Here is a 15447-nt window from a genome sequence, read left to right on the forward strand (position 1 = left end):
CAAATGAAGAAAATAGAAAGATATTCATCCAAACATATGCAACAGACCCTCATTAAGACAGATCTCTTCCTCTTTCTCACATTCAGACCTGCAACAAGGCTAATCATGTCACCTAGGAAAACTTTTTTTTTTTTTTAAACAAAGAAATACATTTTTGGCTGCAGAACCCATTCCTTTCCCCATACACTTGGCCGTGCAAAGGCATCATATGAGGATGACATAGATGAAAGTGAAGTTGTTCAGGCAGAAGCAGCAACAGGTGGGGAAAGCATGGAGCCCAGCCTCCTGGCTGCCCAAGCAGGGAGGCCACCTTCTAGGAACTTTTAGGAGTTGAGGATGGCAGGTTACCTTTTGCTGAGACACAGGAGCGTCATGAGAGAGCTGGACACAAGGCATGCCAGCTGGAAGCCAAGTGGGCACCAGTGCATCCTGGCACTAAAATGTCACTGGTGTAACTCAGAAAATGGTGCCAGTTAACCCCAGTTTCTACCCACCGCTCCTTATGTAACTCATGCAATCTATATGGGGACACCCTCCAAGAGGGCCCTAGATAATTCTTGGGTGGGAATGTAAAGAGACCATGTTTATGGAATACCGGTTTGAATAGGTGCAAAACTCTTAGTTGCCTGGGACAACCATGTCGTGGCCTTGCAGCCCAGCTCTTAGCTTACTTAGTTAGCTGTGTGCTCTTGGGAAATTGTTAATGGTTCATAGTCTCAACTTCCTGGTGTGGAGGTAATACTGCTGCTTCATAAGGCTTTTGTGACAATTAAACATAAGCACGGTAAGGAAATGATGACTCTCAGAGCCACGGCTAGCAATGCCACCAGGGCGAACAGAGCAAAGTGTCCTGTGACACCTTCAGAGAGTTGGGGAAAAGGGTGTCCCTGTGCACAAAGGGGCTCCTGAACCTGACATTCACTTCTGGCCGTCATGGCGTCTGTGGTGTGGACCCGGGTCTGAGACAAACCTGCTAACGGGGCTGGGCTTCCTAAGGGTAGAGGGAATATAAACATTTGTAGAATTAAAAAAATATATTATTGAAAAGTTTGGCTTCTCCTGAGTTTTGATGCCCAGGGTCAGTGCCTTGATCATGCCATTTTAATTCAAGTGCTGCTTGACGGTATCGTCTCAAGACTGCTCCCATTTTAATCTTCACAAATGCCTTTCAGGTTTGGACTTGTATTTTCATTTTTCAGATGAGAGTAAGGTCTCTCACATACTCAGGGATTACCAGTCCGGAGCCAGAAGGAAGTTGCACGGTCTCACGTGAACAAGCACGCAGACTCGCACTTAACCATAGAGTTAAAGGCAGAAGTTGGTATACTGTGTTAAAAAAAAGTTGGACGGGTAGGCTCATCATGAGAAAACATCACAGAGCTTATTATGAAAGCTCATGCATTGGGTCTTTGTTGGGATTTGTATTTTAAAATCTCAAGTCTCTCGTCTGTGTTAACTTTTGAACCAGCAAGAAGCTCCGACCGCAGAGAAGGTAACGGTGCTTAGCTGTCATCTAGTCCAATGCTTTTATTTTAAATGTTTATTTTTGAGAGAGAGACAGACAGAGAGAGAGAGAGAGAGAGCAAGCGCATGAGTGGAGGAGGGTCAGAGAGAGAGAGAGGGAGACAGAGCACCTGAAGCAGGCTCTGCACTGTGAGCGGGACTCGAACTCACAAACCGTGACATCATGACCTGAGCTGAAGTCAGCTGCTTAACCCACTGAGCCACCCAGGCATCCCTAGTCTAACACTTCGAGTCTGCAGTTCTGGAAACTGAAGCCTGGGCAGGTTGACTGACAGATGCAAGTGACAGAGCTGGGACAGGAACCTAAGATCGGGACCAGGGCTCATTTGTCCACGCAGAATTGTCCAGCCTTGAAAGCAGCACTTGTTTCTTGTGAGTTAGCACATTAGTGACTCTTTTCTCCAAGGATGGCAGCGACATAGCTTGCCACCACATTGCAGAAGTGTTTTACTACTTTTGAGATTTCTGTGGACGTTGAATAGGTTTCCCAGCCCCCTCCTCCCATCCCCGCCCCCTGCCCCCATCCCTCGGTGCTTGTTCATGCAACAGGAAACAATTTTAATGTGACTCCAAAAAAAGCCATTCCGTTGTCCGCCTCTTGCCATCTTAATCCCTCCCCCGTTGCCCTCCATGTTTCAAAGGCCAACAGGACAGCTACCTCCAGACAGCTTGTCACCTGACTGCTTGTTGCTGCCATTTCCTAGCAGCCAGAAAGCTCCGGGTTTAAGTTTATGGGCTGACAATGCCCTGGTCTGGTCACTAAATGTTTGTTTGATGTTACTGACTTCTTGTGGTAGATAAAAAACAATTCCCTCATTGTTCAGCAAAGATAGAACGAACAATCGGTTTATGCAAGAACACATTCGTTGCTTAACATGCTTTTTCGTGCAACTCGGAAAACATTGACTTTAAAAACACATTGATAATTCGCTGTGTACACATGACGCTTCTTTGGAATTTTTCTTACTCCGTGATATTTAAGTAAAAATAGAATCATTAGTGTTCTGTTTTAGGGACCAATCACTCCTTTCCTCCACTAGAATACATATATATATTTTTCCCTTTGGAGTCTCATAAAATCAGGTCATAAAGAATGTGTTGCCATGGCAGAGTCTTATTTAAGTTTCTCTATTCTTCGGAAGGCTTCAGTGGCTTTACATCCTGACTTTCCTGGTTTTCTAGTTCTTTTCTTTCTTTGTCACTCCCTAGCATTTGCGGCAAGATGGTTGTTTTGATGCCTGATTTCTGGCTCCCCTGGTTGCCCACCATGTCCTCAAGCTGCTGAAGCCATTTAGTACAAACCCAGAGAGTTCACTTTGAAAAGCACTTGATTCCTCCCTGCCAAGCAGGAAGAAAACAGTCTAAACAACAGGACATCATCGTTGTTCTAGCCACATTTAAAAAGAGATGTAAATTTGCTTCTGTTTGATGTTTATGGAATGTATACTTTGTGTCAGGACCTGTGTTAGTTCCTATAGAGAGAAATGGCAAGAAAATAGGTATATGAAAAATTTTAAAAATCCCTAATCCCTCCTCCTTCCACCTCCAATTCTTTCCAGCAGGCACCTCAGGTTCTGGAAAACAAATGTTAATTGCATGGGTCCAGAGATGGCCTTTCAAGCCCTCTGAAATCCCCAACCTTTTCCTCTTCACTGTTTTTGAAGGTGTTTGTTTGTTTTGTGTGTGTGTGTGTGTGTGTGTGTGTGTCTTAAAAAATTCTTCCTTGACTATAAATTCCCCTCTATCTACTACTACCACACCTCTTTCCTTTATAGTCAAGTTTCTGGAAAGAATAGTTTATATTCAGTATCTTTGTATTTCTCTTTTCTCAGTCCCCTTTTTCTCAAGCCTACATCCATTTGCTTTCTGTCCAACCAGTGAAATTATTCTACAAGAATTACCTTGTTAACTACTGCTGCATAACAGACCACACGAGATGATAATGGCTTATAGCAGAGACAGCAGTCCCTTATTATTTGTCTTGAGTATATCGGCGATTGGGCTCAACTGGGTGGTTCTGCTTCGAGTGGCATTGGGCTGGGTTGCAATCCTCTGTAGGCTTGATTAGGTTGGAATGTCTGAGATAGCTTACTCACCTGGAGGGAAGTTGGTTCTGGGGTGTTGGCTGGGTTGGCTGGGGCTATTGACCAGAATGCCTTGGTTTTTCTTCCATGTGGTCTCCCCATGTGGCTTGGACTTGTCACAGCATGGTAGCTGGGTTCCCAGGGAGCATTTCCAAGGGCAAAGGCAGAAGCTGAAGCTCTCCTAAAGATTAGCTTAGGCAGGTTTACAGTCGTACTTCTCCCCACGATCTTTTGGTGAAAACTGGTCACAGGGCCAGCCACCTTCAAGAGGAGGAGAGGTGAATGGCATGATCCTTTTGCCATGGGGCTGGGGGATGCTACAGCCCCTTTTGTAAACACAATTAGTTACTAAGGAAACCCTAACTGACCCCACCGCTCCACTATAGTGTTAGCACTATTGGCTCTGGGGTGTATTGGTGGTGCAGCCTGCTGGTTCCCTTTCTGCCTGTCTGCCCACTATCCTCACTTGTCTCCGTGGGCTATTCTTTCCCTCCTTGCTCCTGGAATATTGGTGCATCCCGAGGCTCTTCACCTCTTGCTTTTCATTCTCCATTTCTTTCTTAGAAAATCATGTTTGCACTCATGGTTTAAAGTTCGATTTATTCATTTGACAAGTGTTTACTGAATATCTAGTACGCACATGCCCCCTACTGGATGAAAGGACTAATAACATAATCGTGCAGGTTGTGCACTGCGTAACCCCAAAAGATACCGTCTTGACTGTCTCTGTCTCTATCGTATCAGTGATTCTCAGCAGGAAGTGATTTTGTCACACACGGGATGTTTGGCAGTCTGGAGACATTTTTCATTCTTACAGCTCAGTAGTAGGGAGTTCCTGGCATTCAGAAGGAAGAGACCAAGGGTGCTGCTGAACACCCTACAATGTGCAGGACTACCCTTCACAACAAGAAAGATCTGGCCTGTAATACCAATTGCGCTGCACTGAGAACCCGTATCTACATCTGGATTTACAGTGCAACTTCCCCTTGAGTTCCAGAGCCACATTCCCAATGGTCTGTGCATCCTGGGCTCTGGGAATGCCACCATAAGCCACTTGACTGGCTTTCCTGCCTCCAGGCTTGTGTCGCTCCAATCCACATTCCACACTGCTGACAGAATGACTAATTTTTAAAAATATAATTTATTGTCATATTGGTTTCCATACAACACCCAGTGCTCATCCCAACAAGTGCCCTCTTCAATGCCCATCACCCACTTTCCCCTCCCCCCACCCCCATCAACCCTCAGTTTGTTCTCAGTATTTAAGAGTCTCTTATGGTTTGCCTCCCACCCTCTCTGTAACTTCTTTTTCCCCTTCACCTCCCCCATGGTCTTCTGTTAAGTCTCTCAAGATCCACATATGAGTGAAAACATATGGTATCTGTCTTTCTCTGCCTGACTTATTTCACTTAGCATAATACCCTTCAGTTCCATCCACGTTGCTGCAAATGGCATGATTTCATTCTTTCTCAATGCCAAGTACCATTCCATTGTATATATAAACCGCATCTTCTTTATCCATTCGAGAATGACTGATTTTTTTGTTGCAGCATGGACAGCTAACATCTCCCCTGATCTGAAACCCGTCAGTGATTCTCCATGGACTTCAGATAACGCTTAAACTCCCTAATGTGGCCCACAAGATATTTTATGATCGGACTGCTTTCTCATTTCCCAGTATGTCTTTCTAGTCCTTTTTAGTTCAGTCAACCCGGCTACCTTGTGGTTTCCAAAGTGTGCTCTGCTTTCCTACACCACTTGGCCTTTGCACGTGCAGAAATGCCTCCCTTCTGGGACTGTGGCCAACTGCCCTTCCACTCTAGGTTCAACCCACGTCTTCCCAAAATGTTCTCTGTCATCGCTACCTCAGCCCCAGGCTGGAGTGGGGGACCCTCCTTTTTGCAACTTCTCTGAAGACCCATAAAGGTCCCTGCCTTGATCTGATGCCCTGGTGGCAACCATAATATCATCCTGTCATACTTATACTTTCCGCTCAGATCCTGCCAAACAGGCTATGAGATTTTTTGACGTCATTGGGTAGCATTTGCCTCTATAGCACAGGAACATAATTGGGGTTAAATAACTGTATGTTGAACAAAAGAGGGGCCACCTTTTCTCTTCCTAGTGTTGCTCATTGGCATTTCAGGCAATGTACTTAATTCAAGAAATGAATTAGAAGCTGAATATCCACCAGTGGCAGAATGGTTGAATCAATTATGGTACATCCACATTGTTGAATAGTTTGCAGCTATCACACAGGTAGGAATAGCCTGTATTAAAGTAGAAAAGGGTCTGTGGTGTATTATTAAGGGAATATGTATGAAAATTTTATAGTATAATATACAGATGTGTGTATACATTTGCATACGTTTGTATGAGCATAGTGCATATGGAAGGATATGCTTCAAACTGCCCACATTGGTCACGTGCCTTAGTATTGTAATTAACAATCAGTTTAAAGGTAAGCACTAGTATTCAGAAATCAATTTCAAGACCAGATATGAATCTGTAGACAGACAATAAAGGTAGGAGATAACGTGGAACAATATTACTTTAAAGGCTTGGGGAATGTTTCCAAAAATGGGGATCTCTTTTTTTGTGTGTCTTTTGAATGTTTATATATGCATAGAAATAAATCTAAAGGTTTAGAACAAAATAATTGCAGTAATAATTTCTGGATGGCAGATGATTTTTCTGCTTTTTCTTTTAGCTTATCTGTATTACACAATTCCAAAACGATGAGCACATCTTATTTTCATAACAGAATAACATTATTTCTAAAAATGGAAGATGAAAACTGGTACCATTAAGGTGTCTGTTATGTGAGTACTCACGACCTGAAAAAAGCAACAGTCTCATGCGGTTATTACAAAATGAATACATCTGAGAACAGTAGTTGTCACATACCATTTTTGTTCCTTTCTTACAGCAAAGACTGAAGGAAGAGAAGGAAGCCAAACGGGCACGCTTGGATGGCAGACACGACTACTTATTTGCAATCGTAGCTTCCTGCGTGGACCTGGACAAAACTGAAGTGGAAGATGCCATTCTTGAGGGGAATCAGGTGAGATGCATTTGAGTGTTCCCAGACTTGATTACGGAGGGCACAGAGAACCTATTGACCTCTGTCCTATGGCAGGATCTGTGCTGGGCTGCAGAGGAGGGTGTCTGTTCTAACATGGACAGGATTCCATTCTGACCATACAGGTGGTGGCAGATTGACGTTAGGGCTCTCCAGCTCTTCATGTTGAATGGGGGTACTTATAACTGTCACTTAAGTTCCATGGTTCTGACAGCAATGTCTGCCTGTTTCTGAATCCAGTGAAGCTGGGTTCGGGTGCCATCTTGGAACTTGAGGTCGGAGAATAGAATCTTCTCTCAGCTTCTGATATATCTTGTCTTGCATTTATCCTATTCTAACTTGGGAGATTGAGTTTTGGCAGCTGAATCTGGTTTCTGTTGTTCCTGAGCTTGACTTCCATTTTCTGCCGTGATTTCCTTCCAAAATCTGGGGTGTGATTACAGAGGGAAGATCAAAATATGGGAGGATATAATTTCATGAGCATTGAGGAAGGCGTATCAGGAGCCCTATGATGGTTCCTGAAGGTTTTTTTGTTTTTATTTGTTTGTTTGTTTTGGTTTATTAGCATAGAAAAAAGGAGAGAGAAAGAGAGAGAGAGGGAGAGAGAATTCTTTCTGTTGATGGGGGTGGCACACTCTTGATAATGCTTTTTAGTGCTATACCTGTAAATGTTTAACAACCAGCTTTGAGCAAGAGGGTAGAGGGGGGGCGCTATTTTGAGTGTTGATTTCTGTGGTGTTAATACTGCCACAATGGCTGATTCCAGACTATGAGCATGATGCTACTGAAGGCTTAGTTGGAAAGGGTTGTGATCAATTGGCTGTCATGAACCAGTATGAGTTGGCTCCAGTTCTCCAGTGGCTTTGTTCCTGCCTGCCATGTCAGTCTGGTGGGATCAGTAGGAGTCAGTGGAACAGTGAGGGGTGGACAACACTAAAATGGCTAAACTGCAGGATGAGTTAATTAGAGATTGAGGAAATGCCCTTCTCCTCCTTCTCCTTTTCCTTCCAGCTAACATTTGTTGAATATTTACCAGGTGTCAGTCTCATCTAAGTGGTTTTCATCTGTTATCTCATTTAATTTTCATGATGCCAGGAGGTAGATAATATTATTCCTCCAAAATGGAGGCACAGAATGAGACAGTCACTTAACTGATTCAGTCTTGGAGAGGTGAAATGCTTAACTCTACCCCTCTTCCTAATTCAGACATCTGGATTTGGGATCATGCGAGGGGAATAAATGAGTACAAGTTCTGAACTATAAGAAGCCCAGGTCAAACTGTTGTCGTATTCAGGACCAGGAATGTCAAAACCTGGAGGCTGAAAGAAAACGTCCTGGCTCAGTCTCCCAAGCAAAGTAGAGGGGCAGGAGTTTCAGTACTGGCCTTTTGGAAGTATCTCCTTCAGATTCTTGGCTTGGAAATTAACCTTAACGAGGGCGTCCCACTCAGCCCGACAGCATTCTCAATCAAAGAAGAGTCATGAAGGAACCAGGGCAACTTGCTCTCCCTTATATATAATAGTTTTATCTATAATATGGTGGAAATTGGAGGGGGCTTATTTTTTTCACACTTAAAATTTCAGGCTAGATTTTGTTGTTTGAAAACATTTAATTAAAAAAATTTTTTTTAACATTTATTCATTTTTGAGAGACAGAGAGAGACAGAGCATGAGTGGGGAAGAGGCAGAGAGGGAGACACAAAATCTGAAACAGGCTCCAGGCTCTGAGCTGTCAGCACAGAGCCTGACGCGGGGCTCGAACTCACAAACTGCGAGATCCTGACCTGAGCCGAAGTCGGACGCTCAACCGACTGAGCCACCCAGGCACCCTGCAAATGTTTTATTTTAAATTGTGGTAATAACGTAGAATGTAAAGTTTATCATCTTAATCGTTTTTAAGTAAACAGTTCAGTAGTGTGAAGTTTATTCACACTGTTGTGTAACCCATCTTGAGACCTCTTCATCTTGCAAGACCGAAAATCGATACCATTAAACAACAACTCCCCCCTGCCTCTCCCAGTCCCTGCAACCCACCATCCCACATTCTGTCTCTAAGAATTTGACTACTTTAGATGCCTTATATAAGTGGAATCCTACAGTATTTGTCTTTTTGTGACTGGCTTATTTTATTTAGCAAAATGTCCTTAAGGTTCACCCGTGTTGTAGCCCGTGTCACAATTTCCCTTTTTAAGACTGAATGATATTATATCATATGTCTGTGCCACATTTTGTTTATGCGTTCACCTGTTAATCAACAGTTGCGTGGTGTCCATCTTTTCACTACTGTGGATAATGCTGCTGTGAGGAGAGGTGTGCAAATATCTCTGCACGACCCTCCTTTCCATTCTTTTGGGTATGTACCTGGAGTGGAATTTCTGGATCATGGAGGAATGTATTAATATTATGAGAAATTCCCATACTGTTTTCATAGGGACTGCACCATTTTACATTCTCACCAAGGGTATACAAGTGTTTCAATTTCACCACGTCCTTGACGTTTATCTTTTTCTTCTTTTTTTTTTTTTTTTTTTTTTACAGTAGCCATGCTAATGGGCATGTAGATTTTATCCTTTTTCCTCCAATTTGAATTTAAAACAGTGCTAGTGACTTTAAGAAAATTGCTTCTGGGGCCCCTGGGTGGCTCAGTTGGTTAAGCATCTGACTCTGGATTTCGGTTCAGGTCATGATCTTGCGGTTCATGAGTTCGAGTCCTATGTTGGGCTCCATGCCCTGCTTGGGATTCTCTCTCTCCCTCTCTATCAGCCCTTACCCAGCTTGCATGCACACACTTTCTCTCAAAATAAGTAAATAAACATTTAAAAAGATTTAAAAAAGTGCTTCCACTGGTAGTAGGCCGGTTGGCAGACCTCTGGTTGTGTAGTGAACCTCATGGATGGGACTGAGTTCTGGACTACCGTTGGATGGAATGTTCCATGATCATATGTGTTCTCATGGCATTTTCCAGTGATTACTCCAATTTAATATTAATTACCTCTAGTGTGTTAGATTAGGTTTTGAAAGGTTTGTTCTCCCTTCTGATCTGCAATTGAGTGAAAACGAAACACTATATTTATATCTGCTTCCAACAGCTCAACGCTTTAGGAAATTAGCAAAAATGGAAGGACAATCTTTTCAAACATGTATGTAGCAAATATTTTGATGACTGATTGGATTCCTTCTTTGAACTACATTTTTATCATGGTGAGGCATTTACTCTCTCATGGTTTTATTGGTTGAAAAATACATGACACCTTCTGTATGCTTTGCATTAGATGCGGTTTTATCTGAAGAAGAAAGATGATAGTAAATGCTGACTGAAATCTGGTTTCTAATTCAGAACGAAGTTGTGACCTTGCCTTTTCTTTTTTCACAGATCGAAAGAATAGATCAGCTTTTTGTTGCTGGAGGTTTTCGTCACCTTATATTCTACTATCAGGATGTGGAGGTAGCAGATACAGGTATCCGAATCTGATGTGATGTAAGCCGGAAACGTGTGGCTAGATTCATCTGAGGATGGCTTGAAGCAGAAAGCCACTCTCAGAGCTGACCAGGCCCCTTACATCCACGCTGGGAGATGGGACGAAGGGGCAGTGGTGAGGTGTGGTGGGTGAGGCCAAGGTGCCATTTTGTTCTCAAGGAAAAGGGACGGATAATGATGGCTGTCTAGCCTGGCTGTTCTAGCTTCATTTGAGATATTTTGCTTTCCTTTTCAGGCTGTGCTGGTAATTGAGGAATAATAAAGTAGTTTACATTTTGAGACTTCTTTTCCTTACATCCTAGTTCATTCTATGCAGTGATGTTCTAGAACTTTTTATGGGCATCTGTTTCTTTTCTATATAGGCACCATTTATTTTTAACAGAGGAATTGTTGCCAATAAGCATAATGAGTTGTCTAGTTAAATATCACATTATGTTTATTTTCTACCGACTATGATTCAAACGAGTAATGTGGAATGACAAGTTTAGTTATTTTCACTTAAGAAAATTTGCAAATCTTTGTGTGGATTCAACTGGCATCTCCCATTCTACGTTTATGTGGATTCATATAATTTTAAAGCCAAGCTAGGGGCACAAACAAATATATTATGATTATATTAAAGTATTACATTCATCTTTTTATAACCTTTTTGAAGAGAAAATAGTTATTGCTGTTGGCATATAGTATGACTATGCTCTTTTGTTTAAAAACTGGGAAAATTATGCATGCATACTCTAAGTGATTGGGATTTGCCTAGAATTATTCTTCTGATATTTTGTGGTCAGAAAGTCCATTATACTTTAAAAACATTTTTTTTTAGTGTTTATTTATTTTTGAGAGTGCGCGCGTGAGAGAGAGAGAGAGAGAGAAAGAGAGAGAGAGAGAGAGAGAGAGAGTGTGTGTGAGCGGGGCAGGGGCAGAAAAAGAGGGAGATACAGAATCCAAAGCAGGCTCCAGGCTCTGAGCTGTCAGCACAGAACCCCACACGGGGCTTGAACCCACAAACCGTGAGATAGATGATTAGCTGAGCCAAAGTCAGACGCTTCACCAACTGAGCCACTGAGGCACCCAGAAAGTCCATTCCACTTTGAACGAAAAATCAAAATAATACAGAAAATTCTAATTCTATCCCAGTCTGACAAACATAAAGTCAAATGGGATGTTGAGTTATCTACAAAATGTGCACTGGGTCGAGTTCAGTGTTCGCGTGTAAATGTGACAGTGAACGAGGAAGGCTCACGGGATGTAAACATAATTTAATTTCGTTCCCCGCTCTCCCTTTAGACCTTTACCGTGGGACTGGCTTTAACCTTTTGACCTTGGATCAACATTGAGACCATTCCATGACTTTCCTGGATATTGTTAGATAGGAAATGTTCCTATGGTTGCTTCACGTTACAAATACTGTCTCAGTGCAGAAACTAAAACCATCCAGTTGATCAAAATGAATTGATCTAAAGTTAAATCTTCTTCACTGCTGGCTCGCCCACTTCCTTCCCCCATCCCCCAAGGTTCTAAGCAGGGACCCCTGAAGGTCAGTATTCACAGGAGGAGAGAAGCATATGGTCCTCCTCTGCTCCTTCAAGTCAACCTTCTGCTCCTGTCCACGTTGTGCAAACCACGGCTCTGGCTTGAGGTAGGGCAGGCACAAGAGGGACGAGGTGGCAGGAAAGCTTTTACTCGAGCAGCACTGGCACTGTCACAAGTTGGCGGACCTTGATTCCCCAGGCCCTTGCTCTTGTGGGCACTGGGTGGGCACTGGGAGCGTTCGCTGCACATCCCGCGGTGACGTGTTGTCCTCCCGGTGAGGCGTTCTGCTGGTTATCTTTATTGGGCGGGTTTGCCGCCAAAGCCCCAGCACCAGTCTCTAGCCCGGCACCGTGGGAGCAGAAGTTGGTTGGGTGGGGGGAGGTTCCTCCAAGAGGTTCTAATTGCAGGGTTTCAGGATTCAGCTTGCAGTCCACGTTCTTCCCCAGGTCCCTCCCTTGGCACTGTGCTCCCACCCCTGATAACCTTGCTTGAGCTACCGATCTGCTTGGAGAGCTCCAACTTCCGTGGGCGGACAAGGGCACTGGCTCCCTCTGTGTGCGTAAATGGTCCACTCAATGAGCTACATGCTTCGACGACCGAAAATACAATTTTCAAATAATAATAATGGTAATGCTTAGTGGCCTAGTGTTTTTATGTGCTTTTCTAAGGGCTTCACATGTATTAACTCATTTAATCCTCACAACAATTGCCGATGCTAGCTTCTAGGGATATTATTCGAATTTTCAGATGAGAAGACTGAGGCACAGGAAGACTAGGTATCTTTCCCAAGGTCACGTGGCCATGAAGTGCAGCGGAGGAGACTCACGCCTTGGGGGTCTGACTCTAGAGCCCACGCCCTTCATCCCGTTGCTCTCCTGGCTCTACAGTGTCCTGACTCTAGCACGATACTGAGGGGGCTGCAGGGGTCTGGAGTTCTATAGTCAAAACTAGTTTTTTGATCTCAACTCTTACCACCTGTTGGCTGTGACATGGGACAGGCCACCGCTGCGTTTAAGGTTGTAGTGACTTTAATAATGTAGACAAGGTACCAAGCAGAGGAGCTGACACCCAGCACATGCAACAGGTACTGTCTCCCTCTTTGCCCCTCCCCCTTGCCTCTGTTGTGGCTTGTTGTGGATGAAAATGACTATTGTAGCTTCAGCAAGAATCTGCTTTGGACCAAACTCTCTCATTCCTGTGCCTCTCATTCCTGTGTGTGTGTGTGTGTGTGTGTGTGTGCGTTTAATGTTTATTTATTTTTGAGAGAGAGAGAGAGAGAGAGAGAGAGAGACAAAGTGTGAGCAGGGAAGGGGCAGAGAGAGAGAGACGCAGAATCTGAAGCAGGCTCAAGGCTCCGAGCTATAAGCACAGAGCCCGACACGGGGCTCAAACTCACAAACTGGGAGACCTTGACCTGAGTTGAAGTCTGACACTTAACTGACTGAGCTCCCCAGCCGCCCCTCATTCCTGTTTTTTGCTGGAGCAACACTTTTTTGAAATGAACCTATGATCTGGAAACAGTCACCTCCTTTTAGATCCCTTCAGGGCTCAGGCTAGAGATTGTCCAGGCAGCAGACCTTCCAGGGCACATGGATGAGTCAACGCGACACTATTTTAACAAGGAAACTCATTCCAAGAGACAACCATATGGACCGTAAGTAGCATTTGTGAAACTAAAATTCTTTTGCATTTGTAGGACAACTTGGCTCTCCAGGGGGAGTGACTTCTCTTTCTGAAAAGATTAAAAAACCTAAGGTGTTTGTGACCGAGGGAAAAGATGTGGCTCTTACTGGAGTATGTGTGTTCTTCATCAGGACTGACCCTTCCAGAGCCATCACCCCTGAGAACATCCATAGGGTAAGGGGCTGGAGTAATCCTTTACCCCAAATGACCCAAAATCATGTAAATTCTACAAAAAAAAAAAATCCTTCCCTATAGAGGTAACACTGTTTTCATTAACTATCTAAAACTACTTTCAAAGAAGTATTTCTAAAAGCATTCATAGCAAACAAGACATTTCCTTTAAATCTGTTGAGTTATAGGACTTAATATTCAGTTTGTTAACAAAAATTGATATAACATTATGTATATGTATTTGCATGCATGTGTGTGTGTGTGTGTGTGTGTGTGTGTGTGTGTGTTTGTGTGTGTGTGTGTGTGTGATACAGTGAAGTCTTTCCTTTAAAAAATAATGGCCCGTACATTATTTACTTAATGGCAAATTTCATACTTTTAAAGTAAGGTTTGTAATAATGGATATATAATTTTTTTGTGTATGTGCAAAATAAAGTGCATGTCTCCTCTGCCCTCGACGGGGGCATTATCTGCTTGGAGCAAATAAACTGGCAGACGTGTCGTGTTCTGCTTATTTCAGGTCTTTATTTTGGTGATTGTGATTTAGAATAGTATAAAGCTTAGGTCTTAACCAGGGCATCAAAAAATAATTTACTGGATTGAGAGACTGAACATATAAACAAAGGCCAGACCACATGTAAAGCAGAATTTTGACCTGTAACTGGCAGCAACCTGTCCAGGGAGCCAACCCCCTTATCTAGGAAACAATCCAGGGAGCCAGCCTGCACTGTCAGACTCGCAGGAAGCCTGCGGGGAAGCCACACAAGAGTGGCTGTGACAAATTGGCCAGTAGTGCCAGCATTTGGTTCGTGACTGTCGGCCTCCCTAATTTTTGTCCGTACCCCCAGCCTATTTCCCTGGGGCCAGAGAAAGCCAAATATGCACCCCTCGCGGATCACACAGGATGCCCCACTTCTAGGGGCCGCCTCCAGGTCCCCCACACCAGCAGCCTGCAATCAGGACATGCCTGAAAGCTTCTCTTTCCTCCACTAGAAGGCTTTCCCGCTCCCCTGCCTGCTCTTAAGTGTCTTCCGAAATGCGGGTGATGGTGGCCGACTCTTGCTATAGCAAGTCCCGAGTAAGCAGTTTTGCTTTTCTCATTTGGTAGGTCTTCATTGACCGACGTGGGATATTTGGTTAATGAGCAGCATTCAGAAATGACTTAGTAGCTATGTTGCAATTGCAGATAATTTTTACAGCAGGGGATCTCCTGTGTTCCAGGAGGTGAGCTTTAATATGTTAGATACCGCGGATGGGGGCCTGCTCAACAGCGTGAGGCATTTGCTGTCGGACATCTTCATTCCCGCTCTCAGGGCCACGAGCCATGGCTGGGGCGAGCTCGAGGGTCTTCAGGAAGCATCCAGCATTCGGCAGGAGTTCTTGAGCTCTCTGGAAGGCTTTGTGGGCGTCCTGTCGGGCGCACAGGAGAGTTTGAAGGAGAAGGTAAGAATGAATAAGTTCTTCCTTCAAAAGTTATCAGATGGTGAACAAATCAACATGTAAGTGTGTAATGCTTCTGTTGGATGGTCTTAATTCCTCTGCCTGGCAAATCTTGAAAAAATTTTATGGGCATTTTTATTGCCCCTCCCAGAGGTGGTGGTGGTAGCTAGATGTAGATTCTTACGGTTTGGAGTGATTAATGCATCGGAAGTGTCGGCCACGATGGAGGGTTTCATTCAGTCACATCGCATGCTTGACTGCAAAGAGAAGTGAATGAAATGCTTGTGGCATCACTGTTTGTCCTAGAAGGAAAGGAATCTGGACCCAGAGAGTGTGGAGAGTGTGTGCCCATGTGTGTGTGTGTGTGTGGGGGGGGTTGGGTGTTGGGTGTTGGGTGATGGGTAGGGATGGAGGAAATCCTGAAGATGAGAGAGAAGGAGAGAGCAGTTGACGTAT

At 43.9% G+C, this 15447-nt stretch overlaps 1 protein-coding gene across 1 annotated transcript in view; it reads left to right on the plus strand.

Annotated features, from left to right (window-relative positions):
- The window catches only part of DNAH5 (dynein axonemal heavy chain 5), a 283958-nt gene that overhangs the window by 55477 nt on the left and 213034 nt on the right, over positions 1-15447 (plus strand). Inside the window, exons 2-5 of the mRNA XM_042997483.1 lie at positions 6538-6672; positions 10063-10147; positions 13394-13554; positions 14773-14994. Coding sequence (XP_042853417.1) covers positions 6538-6672; positions 10063-10147; positions 13394-13554; positions 14773-14994 — 603 coding nt within the window. The remainder of the gene's footprint in view (positions 1-6537; positions 6673-10062; positions 10148-13393; positions 13555-14772; positions 14995-15447) is intronic.

This window comes from Panthera tigris, chromosome A1, assembly GCF_018350195.1.
Source record: "Panthera tigris isolate Pti1 chromosome A1, P.tigris_Pti1_mat1.1, whole genome shotgun sequence".
NCBI lineage: Eukaryota > Metazoa > Chordata > Mammalia > Carnivora > Felidae > Panthera > Panthera tigris.